General features: G+C 42.3%; 9 protein-coding genes across 15 annotated transcripts in view; 4 read left to right on the top strand and 5 right to left on the bottom strand.

Moving 5' to 3' along the window:
* Positions 1-70: 70 nt before the first annotated feature.
* On the bottom strand, positions 71-1,110 carry LOC6499918 (chymotrypsin-2). Its single transcript, XM_001953599.4, has 2 exons — positions 302-1,110; positions 71-236 (listed from the first exon to the last, which is right to left on the bottom strand). The coding sequence occupies exons 1-2, from the start codon at positions 1,082-1,084 to the stop codon at positions 165-167; spliced, it is 855 nt and encodes a 284-aa protein (XP_001953635.2). The 5' UTR covers positions 1,085-1,110; the 3' UTR covers positions 71-164.
* Positions 1,111-1,462: 352 nt separating this feature from the next.
* On the top strand, positions 1,463-2,496 carry LOC6500644 (chymotrypsin-1). Its single transcript, XM_001953600.4, has 2 exons — positions 1,463-2,271; positions 2,331-2,496. Exons 1-2 carry the CDS (start codon positions 1,538-1,540, stop codon positions 2,401-2,403), a joined length of 807 nt encoding a protein of 268 aa, XP_001953636.2. The 5' UTR covers positions 1,463-1,537; the 3' UTR covers positions 2,404-2,496.
* A 624-nt stretch (positions 2,497-3,120) lies between these two features.
* Positions 3,121-4,173, top strand: LOC6500645 (chymotrypsin-2). The gene has a single exon (XM_001953601.4). It carries the CDS (start codon positions 3,161-3,163, stop codon positions 4,025-4,027), a length of 867 nt encoding a protein of 288 aa, XP_001953637.1. The 5' UTR covers positions 3,121-3,160; the 3' UTR covers positions 4,028-4,173.
* A 342-nt stretch (positions 4,174-4,515) lies between these two features.
* On the bottom strand, positions 4,516-5,401 carry LOC6502640 (chymotrypsin-2). Its single transcript, XM_001953602.4, has one exon. It carries the CDS (start codon positions 5,359-5,361, stop codon positions 4,558-4,560), a length of 804 nt encoding a protein of 267 aa, XP_001953638.1. The 5' UTR covers positions 5,362-5,401; the 3' UTR covers positions 4,516-4,557.
* Positions 5,401-6,403, bottom strand: LOC6499917 (chymotrypsin-2). Its single transcript, XM_001953603.4, has 2 exons — positions 5,643-6,403; positions 5,401-5,586 (listed from the first exon to the last, which is right to left on the bottom strand). Exons 1-2 carry the CDS (start codon positions 6,366-6,368, stop codon positions 5,488-5,490), a joined length of 825 nt encoding a protein of 274 aa, XP_001953639.1. The 5' UTR covers positions 6,369-6,403; the 3' UTR covers positions 5,401-5,487.
* Positions 6,404-6,538: 135 nt separating this feature from the next.
* Positions 6,539-7,550, top strand: LOC6500646 (chymotrypsin-2). The gene has a single exon (XM_001953604.3). It carries the CDS (start codon positions 6,571-6,573, stop codon positions 7,378-7,380), a length of 810 nt encoding a protein of 269 aa, XP_001953640.1. The 5' UTR covers positions 6,539-6,570; the 3' UTR covers positions 7,381-7,550.
* Positions 7,551-7,960: 410 nt separating this feature from the next.
* The window catches only part of LOC6500647 (filamin-A), a 36,072-nt gene continuing 21,100 nt past the window's right edge, over positions 7,961-22,932 (top strand). For 2 of the 7 annotated variants that reach the window (XM_014911163.3, XM_014911166.3), the window contains exons 1-2: positions 10,270-10,420; positions 17,996-18,356. In XM_014911163.3, the coding sequence (XP_014766649.1) occupies positions 10,406-10,420; positions 17,996-18,356 (376 nt within the window). In that variant the 5' untranslated portion in view covers positions 10,270-10,405. Of the gene's footprint in view, positions 8,164-10,269; positions 10,421-16,383; positions 16,730-17,995; positions 18,357-22,932 lie in introns of those variants that run through there. The other 5 variants (XM_014911162.3, XM_044714357.1, XM_014911167.3 and 2 more) reach the window with 5 other exon arrangements.
* Positions 12,572-12,910, bottom strand: LOC116656576. Its single transcript, XM_032456337.1, has one exon. It carries the CDS (start codon positions 12,851-12,853, stop codon positions 12,611-12,613), a length of 243 nt encoding a protein of 80 aa, XP_032312228.1. The 5' UTR covers positions 12,854-12,910; the 3' UTR covers positions 12,572-12,610.
* LOC26514646 lies at positions 13,734-14,177 on the bottom strand. Its single transcript, XM_014911830.3, has one exon. It carries the CDS (start codon positions 13,985-13,987, stop codon positions 13,763-13,765), a length of 225 nt encoding a protein of 74 aa, XP_014767316.1. The 5' UTR covers positions 13,988-14,177; the 3' UTR covers positions 13,734-13,762.

The following is a 22,932-nucleotide window of genomic DNA, read 5'->3' on the forward strand; positions in this document are numbered from 1 at the left end:
AGGGGCAATAGTATACTAATTTATTGAATTGAAATAACTTAGTTCAATTAAAAGAATAAACATAAAGAAGTATATTTCAAGTCTTTATTTATATTTTACATAAACAGTTGAGGAATTATCTAAAAAGTTTTTCCCTCAGTGCATAGATAATACATGTCCAATGTCTAGGAGATTGTACACCCGTTGATGGTGGTGCGAATCCAATCATTGTAGAAGGCAGCTCGGGCATAAACATCCTACGGGTATAAAAAGGGCAATAAATAGGGTTAAGAATAGAGTTACGGGCGCGAAGATTACTTACCGGATAGCCACGACCACACGGCACACCCCAATTGCCGATTCCCACCAGTCGGTTCTGCTGGTCAATCAGGGGTCCTCCGGTATCGCCATGACAGGCACCCTGCCCGACATTCATTTGGACGCACACATGCCCCAGATCCACATCGTCCTGGTTCTGCAACTTGTCCCGGCACTTGTCTACGGGCAGATACGTTCCGGATGCCTGTTGCAAGTACCTTTCGTAGGTGCCCTGGGCCTCGGTGCTGCCCCACCCAGCCATGGTCAGCACATCGCCCTCCTGCAACTCGTCAATGTCCGCCAGGGTTATGTTCTTGGTAACATCGTCGTATACAATGTCCTCGTTGAGCTCCAACAGGGCGATGTCGTTGTGGTAGAGTGGCTTGTCGAAGTTGCAGTGGGCGTGGATCTTCTCCACTTGGTAGTAGGATGCCGTCAGATTCCACCAGTCGTTGGTGCCGGTGACGCAGATGAGGTTCTTGGCCCTCAGTCCGGAGATACAGCTGGCGGCGGTGACCACATGCCTTTTGTCCACAATGATGCCGGCGCAGATATGGTACGAGTAGATGTTTTGGATGGACACGATCCAGGGCCAGGTGCCCGCGGCTGGGGTTGAGCCTCCAATAACGCGACCTTCCGGTCCACTGGCGCTCATCGCACTCGTCCTGAGTCTGTTCACATTGGCCAGCCCCGGATACGGCTCTCCTCTCTGCCGTATAGCTTCCGTGGAGCAGAAAAGAGCTGTTCCGGCCAACAGTAGCCCCAGAAAATTAAGCCAAGTTCTCATGACTGCGACGTGCAATTGAAACTGAAATTCCCCTTGTGGACTGACCAAAAATTACACCTCACCAATGGGAGATCTTATCGCCTGGTTTTGGATAATGGAAACTTTATGGGGAACCGGGGGTGATAAGGGACATTCATAGCTCCTAGTGGACATGGGCATTGTGAGCTGGCCGGTTAGCTGGCTCGGTGCATTTATAGAGAGCCGAGATTCCGGGCAACAACATTTACGGTCTTCGCGGTCCAATTAAAACGAGACCCGCCAATACCGAGTCGGGTTTTATCCTTGCCGCCATAAAGATATCGGTCGTAAAGATTTCGGACGGTGGTCAAGCGGAAAAAAAAACCCGCGATAAAATAGGTTTATATGGGAAACCATATAAAAACTCACAGTTGGATCATACAATTTTCCATTGCTGGCCATTAATTCGCGCGACTCCCGCGTGTCACCCGTGTCATGGAGTTTCGATTCTTGTCATTAGCTTGGTGGATTCTCCTCCTCCGAATGGGCAGTTCCATTGACGTCATCGACGGCAAACGATTGGCCACTAAACTCTCCGACAATCGGATTGTGGGTGGCCAGGAGGCGGAGGACGGGGTGGCCCCATATCAGGTATCCATACAAACAACCTGGAGAACCCACATTTGCGGCGGGGTCATCCTCGATAAGGAATGGATACTCACAGCCGGCCATTGTGCCCTGGACTTTAATCTCGAAGACCTGCGCATCATAGTGGGCACCAATGATCGCCTCAATCCTGGACAGACTCTGTTTCCGGACGAGGCTTTGGTCCACTGCCTCTACGATGTACCCTATATGTACAACAACGACATAGGCCTCATCCACGTTAATGAGTCGATCATCTTCAACGAACGCACCCAGATCGTCGAACTTAGTTCCGAGCAGCCCCCCGCAGGATCTACGGTAACTCTTACGGGTTGGGGTGCTCCGGAAATCAATTGGCCGACAGTGGAGCAGTTGCAGACCATCAATCTGACAGTCATCGATCATGAGGAGTGCCGGAAGGCCTGGGACTACCACACCGGAATCGACATAGGCCACATTTGCACTTTCACCAAAGAGGGCGAAGGCTCCTGTTCCGGGGACTCAGGTGGCCCGATCATGTGGGAGGGCAAGCTGGTGGGCTTGGTCAACTGGGGCAGGGCCTGTGGTGTTGGAATGCCGGATATGTAAGCTAAAGCCTTTAAAACTTATTACTTATATTATTAATATCCTCTCTTAATCCCAGGCACGCCAATACAGTTTACTACCAGGATTGGATTCGTCGAACTCGATCGGGATGCAAGAATCGTGTTACATGAGATGCACAAAAATACCAACCAAGATTTTAAGTTATTTTATGGTTTCTTATGATGACTTTGTAAAAATATACTCAATTCCGTCGATAAACCCCACCTGATAACATATCCACTTACTCATGGCGCTGGGAAATTCGAAGGTTGTGGTCATTCTTTGTTTTTAGTTCGGCAATTAATGATTTTATGGGTGTTTTTTCGACAGAAATGGCTATTATGACATGAGATATTGTTATGCTTCATAGGGCTGTGAAATATTTAGCAGGAAATACTATTAATTAACTCAATAATATGGGGATTTTTTTAAAGTATTCATAATATTAATAAATGTATTTTTAAAGGCAATTATGAGATTAGTGAGCTTATTTGGATGAAGTAATTTTAAAAGAAAATGGTTGTGTTTATTAAAGGTTTTTTTAAGCCCAAAATATATAAAAAAGATTAAAAATGTAAGATATATTTTTTAAATATATCATAGTTAAGATATTTAAGCTTCTGCCCTGACTTTGAAAACAAATATCTCCTCACAATGTCCAGTTTATAGTCCATGACTTTGATTGCCCTGCAACAAAATCGTAATCAAAGTACGTCTATATCACTTTATGATTTGCAGACTTTTATGATATAGATATACCTCTCGGAAACACCGATTCCGATTTACGATAAAACTCTTACGATATAACAAAAACTACAAAGTATAAAAGCGAAATCACGACCCATATGCAGGTTTAATTGGCACTTTGAAACTCAAACAGCCGCAAAAATGGCTCGAATCGGAAGAAGTACGGTCCTGCTGCTGGCCCTGCTGGCATTGGGATGCAATAGGCCCGCGAGTGGTATCCGACAGGTGCAGCCGACAGAGGAGCAGCAGGAGAGGATTAGCCAGGCGAAGTCCGGCACCTTCCAAGGCCGTGTGATCAATGGCGAGAATGCGTCGCTGGGAGAGGCACCCTACCAGATATCCTTGCAGGGAATGTACGGGGATCATATATGCGGCGGAGCCATTGTCGACAAGTACCATGTCCTGACGGCAGCTCACTGCGTTTACGGCTACAACCCATCCTACCTGCGCGTGGCCACTGGAACTGTCGAGTGGCAGAAGCCGGATGCCCTGTACACCGTTGAGGAGCACTGGATCCACTGCAACTACAACAGTCCCTCGTACTACAACGACATAGCCTTGATCCGGTTGAACGAGCCAATCGTCTTCAACGAGGTCACCCAACCGGCTCCACTGCCAACAGAGCCCCTAGCGAATGGAACTACTTTATTGCTCACGGGATGGGGATCCACCGAACTCTGGGGCGATACACCCGATATCCTGCAAAAGGCCTACCTCACACACGTCGACTATCCGACCTGCCAGGCGATGATGTCAAACGACCCAATGAACGGACCCTGCCACGTCTGCACTCTGACCTCTGGCGGTCAGGGGGCTTGTCATGGAGACTCCGGCGGTCCCCTGGTGGCGAATGGCATTCTCTACGGACTCGTCAACTGGGGCTATCCCTGTGCCCTCGGCTACCCAGACAGCCACGCCTCTGTGTACTTCTACTTGGACTGGATCCGAACTATGATTTCAGGACCGTGCAGCTCCTGCAACTGCTACGCCAGTAACTACGGTAGTTAGTGACGAAAGGAATAATACCTACCTCGATTAGGTTATCCTAAAATCAAACCTAGGTAAGATAAGAATGACACCATCTTCTCATGGTTTGTGCAAAAGAATTGTTGTGAAAATAAAAGGTATAAGCTTATGAGCTAATCAAAAGTTAAGATAAAACTAGTTTATTGGTTTCTTGCGACTTGAATGAAATAGAAGCCACTTTATGAATCAATTATGGTTCAAGATAATCCAATTCAGCTTATCAAGCCTAACACCTAATTAAAACCAAGCCTACCTAAACTACCTAAGCTAAACTCTAAACCCACATATTTAAATATTTCAATTACGTCATTTATTTTGAATCAAACGTATATTTTCTTCATTCTAGAGGGTTTAAAAGCTACGTTTTTGCCCAAAATGTAATATTTTAAGGTATATAAATTACATATTTAGGAAAAATTTATTAACAATACCCAAATTTAAATTTAATAATTTAAAAAAATCCCAACAGGTCAGTTTTCATGGTTTATTTATTGAATTTTTTACAATTTTGCTTAGAACTTGCATCTGGTCTCTCCGCTAATTTTGTTGCGAATCCAGTCCAGGTAGTAGTACACATTGGCCTGGACATCGGGATAGCCCATGCCGCAGGGACGCCCCCAGTTGACCACGCCCACCACAGCCCCGTTGCTCACCAGCGGGCCGCCGGAGTCGCCGTGACAGGAGCCCTCACCTTCCTGCGAAAAGGTGCAGATGTGACCCACTCCAAGGTTGGCCGTTTGGTTGAAGATGGCATAGCACTCCTCAAAGGTCACGAAGCCCAGAGTCAGCTTGTTGAGGTCAGCCTGAGCGCCGCCATTGGGCGTCACGGCTCCCCATCCAGTCAGGACGATCACATCGCCGGTTTGAACGGGTTTGCTGGGAAGGGCAATAGGTTGGGTCACCTCATTGAAGGTGATGTTCTCCGACAGCTTCAGGAGAGCAATGTCGTTGTGTAGGTACGGCTGGTCGTACATGCAGTGCATGTGAATTTCCTCAGTGTAGTATATCGCTCCGGGTTCTCTGAACTGATTGGTACCCGTGATCACATTCACCCTATCCGGGGTATAGTTCTGGACGCAGTGTCCGGCCGTGAGGATCCAGCGTTCATTAAGGATCGATCCTCCACAATTGTGGGTACCTATGGTTGCTTGCAAGGACACCTGGTAGGGGGCGAAGCCAGGCTCTGCCACCTCTCCGCCCTTGATGCGACCAGATGGGGTTCTCTCCTCCGGGTAAGGCCCCACCACCCGTTGGCCTAGGTTGGGCTGGAGCTGGAGGAGCAGGAGCACCACAAAACTTGACCAGAGCAGTTGCATCTCGAAGGTTTGGCCACGTACTGAACACAAAACAATTACTTGAAAGGTATCAAAACTTTATTGGCTTAAACTGGGTCTTATCGAGGGCTAGTTTATCTGGGTGGCCTTATAAAATATGGACTGGGTTTATGGCCATTCGTTGGTGCTATAACCACCGCATTTGGTGTTACCACCTATGACACTGCGTATCCAGTCCCGATAGAAGTAGACACTGGCATGGACATCCTGTTGGGAAGGACTTTTAGAAGAAATATTCCAATAAATTAGTATAGTATACTTACTGGCACTCCCGTGGCGCAGGGCCAGCCCCAGTTGACCAAACCCACCAGGTATCCGTTACTGATCAATGGTCCTCCGGAATCTCCGTGACACGAACCTTCGCCCTGTCGTGAAAATGTGCAAATGTGACCCACGTCCAGGTCGGGATCGTTGCTCAGCAAGCCCTTGCACTCCAGATGAGGGACATATTTGAGGTACACGACCTGCAGGTCAATGGGAGCTATTCCCCAAAGCACAGTGGATCCCCAGCCGGTGAGGATTACTTCATCACCTGGCGCCATGGGCACCTCTGGCAAGGGAATTGGCTGGGTTAGTTCGTTCCACTCGATCGGCTCCTGCAAGTGCAACAGGGCGATGTCGTTGTGCATATCGGGTGTGTCGTAGTTGCAGTGGATGTGAATGGACTGGATGAAGTATCTGCCTCCAGGCTGGGTGTACTTATTGGTTCCAGTGACCACCACCAACATTCTTATATCGGCACTGACCACACAATGGGCGGCTGTGAGGACCCATTCTTGAGAGATGATGGCTCCTCCGCAACTATGGGCACCCGAAATTCCTTGCAAGGACGCTTGGTACGGAGCAAATCCGACGGCGGCATCTTCCCCGCCAATAATTCGCTGATCCTTGAAGAATCCTTTGTCTGTAGAGTTCCCCTTGATTCGAATGGCATGGGCGGGGAAGAATCCTCCAAGGACTCCCAGAAAAATTAGCAACGGCAACTTCATGGTTCTGTGCCCATTTGCCTAATGAACGGCTCGATAATGGTCAGACCATTTCTTGACCATTTATCGAGTATCAGATAAAAGAGAAAATCAGTTTATTGCCGCGATTGCGGGAACCTTTGCTCGGGCCATTCCGGTTTATGGAGTTCAATCAAAACCAAACAGGGTAAACCCAACTAGCCCAGTCTTTGCTTGCAGCTCAGTGATGGCGTTACCGCGGTTTCTTACTCAACTTTTGATTTTCTTTACCTGCCTTTTGATTGAGTTCGTCCTGGGACAGGAAAACTTTATAGTGGGCGGTCAGAATGCCGTCGAGGGCGAGGCTCCCTACCAAGTGTCCTTGCAAACTTTGGCGGGCAGTCACCTGTGTGGCGGAGCCATCATTTCTGAGCGTTGGATTCTAACGGCGGGTCATTGTGTGAAGGGTTATCCTGCCAGCCGTCTACAGGTCGCCACGGGCACTAACCGCTATGCCGAACCGGGAGCTATCTACCATCCTGAATCCATCTACCTCCACTGCAACTACGACACTCCCAAGTACCATAACGATATCGGATTGTTGCAACTGAATCAGAGCATTGTGTTTGATGCTCGAACCCAGGCGGTGGAACTTCCCACCTCTCCGTTTCCCCAAGGATCTTCGGAGCTGCTTTTTACCGGATGGGGCTCCCAGTCGGCAGCCGGAACTCTTCCGTCTCAATTGCAAAAGGTGCAACAACAGCATCTCACCAGCACAGCCTGCAGATCCCTGCTCACCGACTACGAGGATCTGGAACTGGGTCCTTGTCACATTTGCGCCTACCGACAAGCGAATATCGGGGCCTGCCACGGGGATTCCGGAGGTCCTCTGGTCCACGAAGGAACACTGGTGGGAATCTTAAACTTTTTTGTACCCTGTGCCAAGGGTGTTCCGGATATATTTATGAATATTATGTACTACCGCGACTGGATGCGGCAGACAATGAGTGGCAATGGAAAATGTGGCCATGTAGACCAGCAAATAATAAATGGATAACTTTCAAGTCCTTTATTTTAAGTTATTTCCATCATTTATTGTTTTCCTAAAAAACTTATTCTTATAATATTTATTAAAGAAACTTAAAACAGCCGATTCTGCAGTTTAAAAAAGAAACCTATATTGTAAGTTTAGGAATGCTATAAATATTAGTCCCATTTTGATAAAAACATTTTGTGTTCAATTTAATTGCTCCAGGAAAACAAGAAATTCTTGGATCTTGGCCAAGAGACCGGGCAGACAGACAGACTAACGTCGAACTGATTCATCCTCCCGTCACATTCTAATTTATGTCACAGCCCATAGCGAAATGTCTCTTCGGGCCACACGTGTCATGCTGATCTATATAGAATCAGGTAGAGCCCAGACATCAGACATCGTCCATGGGTGTTAGTCATATTTTGAGTGCCTTTCACATAAATGCTGACACAAATCGCTCACGGCGCATGGAAATTCAAGAAAATATTTCTCCTCGCACTCAGCATTCAGCAACTCTGAAGAAAATATAGAAGAAATGTTTCGAAAAACACTCACTCAGTTGTGGGCTGTATCTTGATGTTTTCGAAAAGATTTTCAGTTGCTGCATTGACTTGGACGTGGACGTGTGCGGTGCGCGGATCTTGAGTTTTTGTTTGGAATACGCGGCGTATACGCAATCTGAATACTATATGTAGACGCGGGTGTTGTTCATAATTTTATGCATACATATAGATGAATATATAGCAAGTGAAATTTCGCAACTAGTGCACAATCAAAGGGGAAAAAATAAGTGAAAATGCCTAAGTATGTGAAATAATGTCTCCAATAAAGGCAAATGGAAATTGCGCGTTGAAATGAATATATGGAAAGAGTGATGACAAATCATCGGAAGAGTTGGCCATAACATCCAGATACTTATTATTAAATATATACAGACAAAGCCGAAATATTTCATGTCGCGGGGCAGCTTGGTGTGAAAATTTCGTGTGTGAAATATGGCGTACCAGGCGTTGCCATTTTGTGATAGATTCCAATTATTTGCGCCACAGTGCGTTGAAATAACCAAATGGATCTCATTTTTCCTGGACCCAGATCAAAAGAGCCATTAATTGTTCTTAGCTGTGTGAGAACGTAAAGTGCATTTTTGTGTCAGATGGGGAATGGTGTTTCTAAATATAGCATATAGTCACACGCTCTGGCGCACCTGAGAAATTTCTTGAATACCTGAGGGAAGGCTTAGTAGTCTTTTAAAAAATTAGCCTTAATATTAGACCATCTATGTATGTTTCATTATCTATTTCATTTTGTTATTGTTCATTTTCTTGCTACCCACTGAGATATTGTTAATTGTATTTCATTTATTTTCGGGAAGAACCGAGAGCAGGAAAAGAAAGCGCTGGCACGTGAAATTACTTTCTGGCAATGGGGCGTATGCGCAATATTAGACATTAACGGCCGGAGCACAGCTGTTGGATAAATCCGAATGGCATGAATGATTATAAGTAATACAAATAAAATTTGTTTTAAACTAACACGCGCGAATGTCAAAACGGCAATTGGGTTATTAAGTTAGAGGAAATTCTTAGCAGACAGTTTAGACATTTTTCTATCTCGAAGAAATACTTTAGATTTTATGATTAAATGCCGAGCAACATCCAGCTTCGAAATCACGTAATCAAAATAAAATTTACGATATATTTAGCGTGCTGTGGGCACTCGAAATGTTTTATCTAGACATGAAAAGTAAAAAAAAATTCAGACATATAGACATAAACATTGGGGAGAGAGTCTTTCGACCCATGTTGAATAAAATCTGAGAATTTATGACAGCTGATTTTGCCGGAGCGAATTAGTCATAGACTAAGTCCGAACAAGCCGCAAAAATATACATACATATGTATGTCTTAGCAGCGATTAATTATTTCGGATTCCTTGACTTTTAATTTTTATTTAATGACAGACTATGCTGCCAGATGATGTGAGTCATGTGGTGGGGGAACACGGAATGCATTTGTGCAACCAAAAAAATTGAAGCTACTTGGCAACCAGCGAACCATTCTCTCGGGAATGGCCAGCCAAATATACAAAAAGACAAATAGTTCTATTCATAGAATAACAACACAATCAGCTTCGCGCTGAAAATCACATTCGTGATGGGGCTATGTGGGGTTACGGGTGGGGGGCTCTATGGGGGCTAGGCTGCTCCGCCAAAAACCCGCCAAACAGAGTCAAGAGTGCAGTCAACGTCGCCGTCTACGCCGGCGTCAAAGTCAACGTCATTTGCAAAACCAAAAACACAACACAAAACATCGAGAAAAATAAATATTGAACAAATTATGTATTGAAGAGGTTTCACAGTCGAGGGTAGGAAAAAAATGTTATACTAAAAATTTGTTAATTATAAGAAATATATTTATCAAAGAATCTTGAAATTGTATATTTTTTTTTTTCAAAATAGATAGTTTTTCTATTTGGACATATGAACTTTAAACAAAAAAAATTAATTAAAACATACCAAACAAGCTTTATGCCAAAATCTCTCAACGTTAGAAGTATGACTTCATTTTAAGACTCTAAAAAAAAACAGGTTTTAGTTTAAAAACCTAAAAATCCATCCTTGCCTGTTTGATTCTTTTCTGAGAATATAATAATAAAGAAATTGGAAAACAAGCTGAGCGCGTTTTGGCATAAAAACTTTGAGCAAGGAGGCGCACACAACTCAGTTGAGTTGAAAAATTGTCGCCGCCAGTACGATTCAAAATACGGATACGAGTACAAGTACACTTTCGTGAAGATCTGCAGAACTACAGAACTGAACGCGAACAGCTCGTGCAGAATATATATATATTTTTAAAAAGAAATTTCGTCAAAATTTGTTTATATTTTAAACAGATACGAGAGCTGTGGTGCGGGTGCTTGTGTGTTGTGTTTTTAATGAAAAACGTGCCAGGCATTGTGTAATTAGCAGGCAATCAAAAGTGATCAGTATTAAACATTTACCAAAGTATTACGACTTGAGATCATTCAACAGAAATCCATCAATATAATGGCTTCCAGAAAAGTGAGTGGGTTGGCCCTTATCACATCCCATCTTCATCCACAAAAACCCACTACAAATTTCCATTTCGGTTCTCTCGATTCGAGTGTATAGAGCCGATTGGAGGACATGTGGCTTTCATTACCTTTTCATAAAAACAAAATATTTGGGGAATTTATTTTTAGTCGAATGCGCCTTCGTTGTGTAAATGTTGGGTGTAATTTTAGTTTCAAATAAATTCAAATTAATTAAAATGGAAGTGAAAATTTATTTAGCATTTCATTGGCGGCGTTCGTCGGGTGGCTGATTCATGCACCGTTGTGGCGATACAAGTGGCGCCTCACGTACATATTCGTTGTCGCCGTTTTTGGCCCGGTTTCGAGTGGATTGTATCCATATTTGGAAATCCTAATCTAAGGTGGACTCACCATATATGGATATTTGTCGAAAGTAGCACTCCCTTGGGGAATGTAGTGAAGGTTTCCAAACCATAATTTGAGGAAAGCAATATCTTGATTTATTGTATTATTTTATTTTAGATTTTTTCCATAAAAAAAGTAGAATTTTTTTCCACCACAAGGTCCTTTGCCGCTACTGGGAGGCGAGGAAGTAGACGAATCTGTTGAAGACTCAAAGTTCCAGGATTCGGTCGATGATGCGGATTCGGCTGAGGTTTAAGATCCAAAACCCATTATGACACACAAGAACAGGAGAATAGCAATGAACTTTATCTTATTAATTTTCAATTGAAATTGATAAAATTTGAACTACCTTTCTGAATTTTATATCATTCCAGTGTAAACCTTTTAGAGTAAATTATTCACATAAATGAGGAGTTTAAGCTTCTTTAAGCGCAAAAAAAAACCGCAGCTGTACAAATATTACATTATTTTCAAATCCAACAGCCCAAATGTAGTTGGACAAATATTAGGGTTAGAAAGATGAATGGCAGCATTTGTTATATTTTATATATCAAAGTTATTTAATGCTTTGCCAATATTCATCCGATTCATGAGAGAAATACCTCAAACGCTTTCTTTATATATTCCCCATTAATCTGTATCAAAATCTGAGAACAAAATATATCATCTTGCGTGAATATTTTGCCAATATTCATTAGTGGAATACCTTAAAATATTTTTTAGCTTGATCCGAGTTTTATTTAGCTTTTATTTTAATAAAAGAAATAAAGCTTTTTGCCGCACGGTCCCCCAGCACAGGGAGGCTTAGGAAGGGCTGAGCCACAGGGTCCTTGGGGTCCTCCACATGGTGGTACAGCTGGAGTAGTTACTGCTTCCGTGGTTGTCGTAGAAACCGAAGTGTAGCTAGATGTGGAAGCCGCCTCTATGGCAACCAAGGCACATTATGACACACAAGAACAGGAGAATAGCAATGAACTTTATCTTATTAATTTTCAATTGAAATTGATAAAATTTGAACTACCTTTCTGAATTTTATATCATTCCAGTGTAAACCTTTTAGAGTAAATTATTCACATAAATGAGGAGTTTAAGCTTCTTTAAGCGCAAAAAAAAACCGCAGCTGTACAAATATTACATTATTTTCAAATCCAACAGCCCAAATGTAGTTGGACAAATATTAGGGTTAGAAAGATGAATGGCAGCATTTGTTATATTTTATATATCAAAGTTATTTAATGCTTTGCCAATATTCATCCGATTCATGAGAGAAATACCTCAAACGCTTTCCCATTAATCTGTATCAAAATCTAAGAACAAAATTTTTAATGCATTTTTTATAAATTTTCCGGGTGGACCCTCTGTGAAAATTCGAGGCAGGTCCTTGCGATGGATATATCTTTGCCAATGTTCATCCGATTCATGAGAGGAATACCTCAAACGCTTTCTTTTTCGATTCTCCATAAATCAGGATCAAAATCTGAGAACAAAATTTTCGAAAGATTTTTTATCAATTTTCCTGGGATATACATATCTTTGCCAATATTCATCCGATTCATGAGAGGAATACCTCAAACGCTTTCTTTTTCGATTCTCCATAAATCTGGATCAAAATCTGAGAACAAAAATTTTCAAAAGATTTTTTATCAATTTTCCCGGTGGACCATCTGTGAAAATTCGAGGCAGGCCCAGAAATCCAATATATATCACCTTGCGTGAATATTTTGCCAATATTCATTAGTGGAACACCTTGAAATATTTTTTAGCTTGAGCCGAGTTTTATTTAGCTTTTATTTTAATAAAAGAAATAAAGCTTTTTGCCGCACGGTCCCCCAGCACAGGGAGGCTTAGAAAGGGCTGAGCCACAGGGTCCTTGGGGTCCTCCACATGGTGGTACAGCTGGAGTAGTTACTGCTTCCGTGGTTGTCGTAGCTGAGGTGCCGGTGCCGGTGCCATGTGCCGAAGTGTAGCTGGATGTGGAAGCCGCCTCTATGGCAACCAAGGCACTTAGGATCACAAGGACAGCAAAGAACTTCATGATGTTAGGTTTGAACAACAAGTCTGATCTTGGCTTACTAAAATTGTGATTTTATACCTTTTTCTTAGCCAAATATTAACACAAGTGATTTAACATAGTTTACGGGATAAATAAAGAATATTATAAAACAATAGAACAGATCTGCTCTCCCACTACAAGCTAATACTGTCTCAAGATTACTTTCAGAAAAATTCTCCAGATTTTAATTTGGCATATCATTAGTGTAATTTAGACGTTTTCTTCTAGATTTAGGATATTATTTTATAACATATTGCATAATTACTTAAAGTTTAAGCTTGGAAAGTTTTAAAGTTTAAGCTAGTGTATTTTATTCCGTCAATTGAAACTTTTTAGGGCAATCCTTCACATGAGGTTTTTGACCGCAAGGTCAATGAGGTATAGAAGATACATAGAGATCTTCCTTTCCTTTCTTAGTTTTGGTTCCTTTATCAGTATCTTCCCCATCTATCAGCCCCAAATCCTATCAAGGCGCCCTAACGCAAAGGGGCAGGAAAACCTTCCTTTTGGTACTGCAGGTCTCTTACAAGAATTATGGAATAACCCGAATCCAATACCAGGAGATACAATAGATACATTTTGGCAATGCAATATTTTTTTGGAAAAATGTATTCTGTAAGTACAGACCTAGGTCAGGATCAGCAGATTATTATTCAAAAAGTATTGTTTTGTCGATAATAAGTTAATAAATAATAGATAGTTGTTAGCAGAAACAGATATTGTGCCTAAGAAACCAAAGATGCTGCAGATTTTGTGACTTGCTGTTTCGAAATTGAATTAAAATATTAAAGTAAAAATTTAGCAAATTAGCAAAAACCAAACTTGGAAAATAATTAAGGGAATATCGTTTAATAAAATACAATTCTTTTCAAAATAATTTATTTGAGTTTTTTAATAAAAGAAGTACAATTTCTTGGCGCAAGGTCCACCGGCTCCACCAGCGCATGGAGGAATTTGGGGAAGCTGTCCGCAGGGTCCTTGGGGTCCTCCACATGGAGGAGCAACAGGGGCAGATGTGGAGGTGCTTGTAAAAGCTTGCGCGGATGTGGTCGTCGTGGACGCCATAGTGTATCCAATCAAGGCGCACAAAAGCAAAAGAACAGCGGAGAACTTCATGTTGGTTGGTTTCTTGAGGGAATATTGCTTTGGATATTAAAATCGCGATTTTATACTTTCTACCTAAATTTGTCTGTTATTGACACAATTGTTTTTATCCCTTACGCGAGATAAATCTTTCTAAACTACAATGAAACAGTTTTTCAAATATTTATACAGTATTAATCCATTATATTTTCTTCAAACAAGTTTCGCACGCATTTAATAGAAGAAATACATTTTTTTTCCGCAACATGGGGTTGCCTCGGGAGCAGACGTAGTAGTTTCGACTGGAGAAGGTGTAACTGGAGCCGATTGCGATGCAGCCGTAGCTATAAATCCAACCAGGGCACACAGAAGCAGTAGAGCCGAGAAGAACTTCATGTTGACAACTTTTTGAAAAACTAATAATATTAGGCTGAAATTATACCTTTTTATACTTTTCACCTGAAGATGTTCAGTGTTGACACAGATGTATTAACTTTATATTCACAAAGAATATTCATTTAAATGATAAAATATTAGCATGGGCAGAGGTCTAAGTAAATTTAATTTGCCAAAAGTATAAGTCCCATCTATGTATTGATGCCAAGTCAATAAACTTTCGTTTCAAGGAACATGTTTATATCACATTTGTTTAAATTCAAATGTGAAATTTTTTCAATCAGAGAAGTTAAGAGTAAGAGTTAATACAAATTTGGGATTTTATGGGGTGCTGAAAATTATGCCATATTCTGCTTAAGACTATACGACAAGGAAAAAATCAAATATAATTTTCTGCTCACTGTTTATTAAACTCTCTCATAGAGTTTTTATTCGTTTTTAATAAAAGAACAACTTTCGCAAAATCTAAGATCAAGGCATATGGATCAAGTGGTATATTGAAACTTCATGTACTTCATATTCTTTTAATAAAAAATTCTTAGTTGGTTGACATTTGATTTTATTTTAGCATCGTCCTATTAATTATTTGAAAAAGTAGTACAATTTGTTGCCGCAGGGTCCTTTGGATCCTTGTGGGCCTCCACATGAAGGAACAGAGGTTGTCGGAGCACTAGTGGTAGATGTTGTGGAATCGTAATCGAAGGATGTGGCAGCATTGGTATATGCCACCAATGCGAAGAGAAGTAAAAGAGCCACGATGAACTTCATATTGGTTTCTTTCTCAAAAACTGTTTTTTTTTAGAAAATGTCTAGCCGTTTTATAGTACAAAGTTCATACGCAATACTTAATATACCACCAAATATTGACACAATTGTTTGTTTAAGAAAGGAACGTGCCAAAAGATTCAGTTGGGCAAACATAAATCGTTCTTTGGGCAAGAGTCATGGAAAAGTTTTCCCTAATTTGAGGCATATTTTTAGTAGCACGCGCCATAAAAATAAACTTATATGCATGATTTGTTTCCATATTTGGGAAAGACAGAAACAAAATCAGGTTCCCTTGTGAAATTTGTTGAAGGACTTGCTGCCAAAATAAACACTATTTCCAAGTCCCCAGGCATCGATCTGCCATCGATCATATCTGGCTTTTGCTACTTGCTTTGACTCATTTGGCTAAAATTAACGATTCTAACCATATTGAGAAGGTCGCCGACTGTCAGCCCCATTTGCTTGGCTCATTCACTTGTCTGGCCGGCCGTCGTTGTGCATTTGTGTCTGCTTTTCGGTTTTGCATTCGCGGTACGAGGCTAATAAGGGGCTGGGGTGCCTCTCGGAGTGGAATTAAGGAGGCACTGCCAAAAGCAATCCCAAAATATGCCAAATATTTACCAGAATTGTTTGCATTTCTTCAGTCTCCTGGGTGTGTGCTGGCTTCAAGAAATGATTCATTTCTTTACTTGATTTTTAGTTTTGAAACCGATATCTGAAAACGCTTCATAAGAATTCATATTTTATCTAAATAAGCCCTCTCTATAAAAGAAGGAACATTGATTGGTGTTTTAGTGACTTATAGAATGATTTACTGATTAAATTCTTGAGATAGTGATGGAATTTAAAAAGTTGTTTAGTCACATAAGACTTTTAACTAAACAAAAATACAAATTATGATCGATTTTAAGTATGTAATAAGTTTATGGTTCTTAGTCGTTAGTCATAAAAAAAATTCAAATAGTAATTCAGTAGTATTCAGTAGTTGTAGAAAAAACCGTTAAATTAAGCTTAGTTAGTTGCATACTTTTGGGGCCAGACTGAAAAAAATTAAAAATATAATTTTTATTAATAAAGAGATGATATCCAACTGAAACACTTTACGCTCTCACACAGAACTTGGGGTTGTGATATTATTTTAAAACCGGTTTTTATGTGCGACTCTCTTGATGAGAGTTTGTCTGTTCACGGTCAAAGTCGATGATAAATCGAGATCGTCATCGAAAGCTCTTATCTATCGATTAAATGAATGTTAAAACTTTCAGCTCTAGGGGACAGCATGCCGGCGTTGGGGTTTTATTTAACGGTGATTCGCCGAAGACTAAAGACGCCAAAGCGCAGCAGATCGGGAATCGGGGTGCCGCTGCTACCGGAATCGGTGAAATAGTGCAAAACGCAAGCTACGCGAACGGTCAAACGACACAGGCGACGATATTCCTCAACCATAACAATAGAAAGAACCCGCCAACTCCGAACCACAATCAAAACAGCGCCGGCCCGTGTGTTTATAACAACAATAGCAATAGCGAATTTGCGCCAATTCCAAACTTTAGCAATTTGAATTTCTACGCCCAGCCGCCAGCGGCACACTACGACGTTTGCTATCAGCAGGTGTGTGTGTGTGTTGTGTTGTGTTCTAATGTGAGCTTTTTTTGGGTGTCATAGTGCCCTTTTTTTTAATTGCCCGCCGCACTGCAGCGTCGCGTTGCGTTTTGTCGCCACTCGGCCGTCGCGGCATTTCGCAATTAACGAAAATGTTAATGAACTTCACACGCTGCGCACTCGAGCACTCCACTCCACTCCGATTTCTTTTTCTAGCCCACTTCTTCCCTTTTTGGCCAGGGCCAGTTGATAAGACCGGGGGAGTACGGGGCGCATACTCTATTTCTGTGGGTTTTTTGACCAGAACTTGGAAGCACTGTTTTTTGTGTGTGGCACGCGAACTCTGTTTTGCTCTCTTTTTTCCGTCTGGCTATCTTCTCCTCCTCCGCTTTGTGCTCCTCCTTCTTTTGGTCGGGGCACCCTTTTTGGGCCACTCTTCGGGGAAGGTTGGTAAACAATAGACGATACCTGGAGGGCGATACCTGGGAACTTGTTTGCCCGGTTGACTGGTTGGAAGAGATAGGAAACTTAATGAAAGAATCAAAAAGATCGTTTCAAGTTTTCATTAAAATTTTTTTCTTCTTTTCTAAATTTCTTTAAAAATAGATTTTGCATTAAATTCTTAAAAGAATTGGAGTAAAACATTAAAAATTTACATTTTTAGAGATTTTTTCAACCAATTCTTCAGAAACGTCAAGTTCCAAAGAACCCTCGCTCTTAAATGGGAACTGATGATGGTTTTTAAGCAGATTTTTATTTGTTCATTAATTCGATTTAACAATCAACCATTTTTAATTCCAATTCCTAGAAACTTACTCAATAAATTCCTAGAAAACTATGACGATTTAAAGATAAATAAAAAGCTTAAAAAACTTGAAAAATAATGCTTCTTGAGCTTCAAAGTTTGATTCTTGATTGCCAATGACCTGTATGGGGGACATGCGTGGAAAGTGGACAGTCCACTCCACTGGTATTGGAGCCTCTTCATGGTGGTGTGCCCAACCGAAACTGGAACAAGTCTTTCTGGCCCACACCACACCTTACACACCTTGTGTGATCCGATCAGATCCGACGCCATTCGATTCAATTTGCTTCTTGGCTCCAGGAGTGGAGTTGCTTTTGCATAGCCGGCCCAGACCGGCTGTTAAGTGATTTTCGAAGTAACAAATGACATCCCACACGGCACATACGGCACAGTCTCATTCAAAGACATACGCCACGCCCATTGCTCTTATTCATAATAAACCCAGGCTAACCAGATCTCTGCATTAACAGCCGAACGAGTACTACCAACAGGCACAGCAGCAGGGCCAGCCGGCGGACCAGTACGAGGAGAACTTCGACGAGGACATGGAGGCCGAACGGGATCTCGCCGAGGATGCGCAATGGAAGAAGATCCAACAGAACACCTTCACCCGGTGGGCCAACGAGCACCTGAAGACGATAGATCGGTCGATCAACAACCTGGAGACGGATCTCTCCGACGGCCTCCGACTGATCGCCCTGATCGAGGTCCTCTCCCAGAAGCGTATGCCCAAGTACAATAAACGCCCAACATTCCGCAGCCAGAAACTTGAAAACGTCTCGGTGGCCCTGAAATTCCTTCAGGATGAGGGAATCAAAATCGTAAACATTGGTAAGTTTCAGAAGAGAAGAGAAGATGGTTATAAAATTCCTCGAAGTATAGGATTAACTTCCAGTCTTAGGATCAGGGTGGGGCCAGATGAGATGAGATGAGAGACCACAGCACAATTGTGGTCATGAATCAACCGACTATGAATTAATTAGAAGCGTTTGCATCATTTCCCCTTGAAAATTGCATAATTTGCTTTTTTTTTTTTCAATGGAGAGATAAGTCATTCAAAGACCAAGAGTCTTGATCCGATCCTCTGCCCGCGCTTGCATTCCACACGACTCCCTTGGATATTTTTTCATATTATTTGTTTTGTTGAAATTTTAAATTCGCTTTCGACGGTTCGTATCGTATCCAGACTACAAAACACAATGATGTCATTCGCGCGTTTATTCATAGCGCCGGCTTCAATGCGAGTTTTACTTTCGTTTGTGTTCATATGCATAATTCAAGATTGTGTTTAGCAATTTGCAGTACCTGCACGACAAAACTGAGATGGAAATACCCTTCAAAAGGAGGGGTATTCCACGTTCCTGATGAGGTTAACATTTCAGACTAATTGTATGACAAGGGAGGGAGTAACAAACCTTAATCTAGACTAGGTCTATTGTAAAGTGTTTTTATTAAAGTACTATTTCAGGCCCCACTCCCCAGCCATTTCACACTTTCGGCTATAAACTTATAGACCCATATAGAGCACCAGCGAAGCGTGGACAATTCGGAAGGTTAATTTCATTAGGGGCGATATCGCTTTCAAAGACCAACCGCTACAAATAATCCTCCCTCCGGCCATTGCCGAATCACGAGCGTATCAGAACCCGATCCTCAATGGCAACTAGCTGCATCTTGCTAATTCGACTTGATTGGGAACTATCACAAAGATTTTTATGCGAGTGGACATGTGATACGACCAATGACTCACTTTGGTGTTCAGTGGGTCATTGAGGCACTCGGCTGGCGGCTGATTCCCCCGCGTATTACATTTCACATACACAGAGTGTAGTAATCTTGACCCCATGACGCAACTGATAAGAAGCTCTCCGGCTGACAATCTCAGAACGCGTTCTCCGAGGCACATAATTCAATCATCAGCCCCCAAAGACAATCAACCAGAAGGTACTCACTTCGGAGCTACAAGACAGATAAAAACTTCAGTATCTTTGGGGCTGGAGGCGAAAAACGTTTGTCAATAATCGACAGCTAAGTAAATAATGTTTACAGAAATGTTTACAGTCGTAGGGGTATTTGGCTTTCATTTTTATCACAAAATGGGAGCAATACAGAACAAAGTCAGACAAGAGCTGAATAAATGCAATTTCGAGACAACTTTAGCCAGCCAATTGGCATTTTTGGCGCTATTTTTTGCGGCTATCAGCACTTTCGCTCGGTGGCGATAAAAAATATCATCCATCCTCAAGTTGGACAGGCGATAAGGCCCTCATATCTATCCCCTGAATAAGTACTTTTTGGCCAAGATTCGGCTGTTTGCGGAATAAATTTGCACGGAGATGAATCACTCACTAATCGGGGACTGCCTTTCAACTTAGTCACTAACTAAATTTTTGGCAAAATGACATTATTCACGGGAATGCATTGCATGTCGTCCCAGTAATTACAGACTGCCAAAATAAAGAAATCGCTTATTTGAGCAAACATTTCCAAAACAGATAACAGCTATCCAATTTCGGCAAATTAGCGCTGCACACACATAGTAAGAATTATAAACAAACATAGTAAATTAATTTAACGAGCCCCGCCCCTTCCTGTTGGCGAATTTTTGTGGCTTTTCAATTGATTGGAATGGGTACAGTGAAAGCCGACTATCCGACTCCAGCTATGTAGTTCCCACTGTACCAGCTCCCCAGTTCACATCTATCCGGTTGTATTTTTGCCAAATTCGTGTATTTCTATTCCTCTTTTGTGCTGTCAATTGAATTAGCGCGAAATTTTTGTGGAGTTTTTACGGCACAAGACCACGCAGCTGCTGGCTCCAGCTCCAGCTTGGTGGAGCTCCAAGTCGGATTGTAGATTTCCGTATCAACGAATGTTTTCGCTAAAAAATCTACTCAAAGAATAACAACAATAAACCTCTCGGGCGGTCCAAAATAAATAAATAAAAGCGGCAAGCAGGCAAATAAAAGTAACAAAATTAAGCGTACGAAGTGGAGGCAAGAACGAACCTAATACGTGCCGGTTAGAGTAGAGATAAAGTCGCTCACTGCGCTCCACGGCTCCCCATGACATCATCACCATCATCTGGTTGTGGATATTGGATTTACTTAAAATTTTTGCCTGAAGTTGTGAGTTTCTCGTTGCCTGGAGAGGAAACTGCTGCCTTGATGGCCCTCTCAAGTCAGGCTCAATTTGTCACAGGCAATTGATCGTTATTGGTGACGCCATCGGCATCAGCGCCCCAAACATCATTAGAGTCGTCTATGAATTTTCCAACAGATGAGTCAAATGGCAACCAGCTTGTTAATAATTTGTTTCAACATTCACGCTCTTGCACAATTCTTGATTAAAAAAAAAGCCTCAAAAAAGATTTCATTGAAGTGTTAAAGAATTTAGTTCAGGGAGGAAGCAAGTCGAGGCTGTGGAATTTTATCAGAACAGAAACCCTAAACGCCAGACTACGCAAATTAGTCATGGAAGATGTAAGAGGCGTGTTAACAAGCTTCCGTTTTCTAGGCTAACATATTTTGAATATTTAACCCCAAAGCAATATGTTAAGCTGGTGAATCAGCCCGGAGAGAGAGGTTGCACTCAAAATAGCCCACATATAGTATTCAAATTCCTCTGAAATTCAGCTGAATCGCTTGGGAAGTGACTCGAACTCTGATACCTGCATGGATCACCTGGCACGTACTCATCGATGTGTTTTTATAAATTACTTGCAATAGTTATGACACCATCGATCCGACACGTCACCGATGAGCCGCTGTAGCTTAGCCCTCCCTGATCCATTGCCTGAAAATAGAAATGATGGGAACGAGCACCTCCAGAGGCACTCCAAAGGCTGTTCCCGCAAACCTCGCCGGCAATTGTGATAAGATTAAGTTGTTATGAGTCGGTATTGCGATTGAGGCGTTGGACGGATTGCCCTGCCACTCGAGAATCTCTGGCCCGCCAGTCAATTATTCAAATTAGCAACAGCCTCGGCCCGGCCCGGCCGTTAGAGAGATCGAAAGAAGTGAAGACCCGTCTCAATTAACCCCAAACAAGTGAAAAATTACCGAAACCCCAGCCAGCCAGCAGGCATGTCTTTTTGTACAAGCTTTTTGTGGCTCTTGTGACACCGCCGCACTCGAATGTGGGACAAGAAAACAAAGACTTAACTCTGGTTTTTTTTTTAAACTCCGGCAACAACCCACGTCAACGAAATGGGCCCGAAATGACTTCTTGGCTTAAAGCGGCTTAAAAACACCAAACAGTCACTGCTGCAACTTTCTAAGAGGTGTCAGTGATTTTTAGGGTAAAAATATGGAATACCTAGGATGCTCTCCAATAAGCCGTACACTTCTTTCCAATTAGCCTCCTTTTTAGAGACAGCATCGCATATGGGAGCATCTTGGCCCTGCCCCGACTGCCTCTAATTTAATTAGCCACGCAACAGTTAGGCAGAGTCGTAGTCGTCTGCATTATTGGCCTTTAGGCCAAGCGGAAACTGGTTTTTCCGTTCGGAAAATTTACCCAGACACTGGCATTGTATCGGATTCGGATTGGTTTTCCGACTCCGGGCTGGGGGTTTGGTATGCGCGTGCCGCTGGAAGAACGTGTCTGGCTGGTGACTATGTGACTGTGACCCAGACCCAAGCCGGTTGGGTATAGCCGGGATTGGGAGCGGGTCTCTGGCCTCGGAATCTGAGCTGCTGCCTCAGCATTCTTGCCGCTTGCCGCTTGCTACTTCTATCTGAATGTTAAATACTTCGCCGGTGTTGCACTTAACATCATAATAACGCTTGCCGCTCGTAGAGGCGAGAATCACAGAAAAGTGCAGCACATAAATCATGCCAAGTCATCATTTGGCAGGCCAAGCGATCACCCGGCTGCTTCTGTATAACAGGTCGTTCCGGATCCAGTGGCAGGGGCACAGTGACAGGTAAATGAAGATAGATTGTATCCGAGAGAGGCAAGATGCTGCCCAATTAGTAATTCGAGGATTAAATCTTAAATGCTTTCAATTATCTTGTTAAAAGTTTATCGTATCATGATAAGAATGCCTTATGGATACAGATCTTGTAGATCTTAGAACCTAATAGCTTATACAATCTTAACCCGATTGCAATAGTCTTAATTGTGCAGTCATCTTGAATACAAAGTGCACTTGAGAATCTTAGTTCCGTGAAGACTCCCTGGAGAAATGTCTCGTCTTGCAACCGAACACCTCTCACTCTTATGCATATGCATGGCTGTGTGAAGTTCTCTTGAGTGGAGATGCCTGTCTGGACCTGGACCTGGTTAATATGCATTACATATTCCCTATCGCAGTTATGGCATCTGGTGGGTCTTGGATCCCCCTTTCCATTCAAGCAAACATTAGCATATTTCTTTATAATTTACAGCACATTTTCTTGTTCGC

This window comes from Drosophila ananassae, chromosome 2L, assembly GCF_017639315.1.
Source record: "Drosophila ananassae strain 14024-0371.13 chromosome 2L, ASM1763931v2, whole genome shotgun sequence".
Classification (NCBI taxonomy): domain Eukaryota; kingdom Metazoa; phylum Arthropoda; class Insecta; order Diptera; family Drosophilidae; genus Drosophila; species Drosophila ananassae.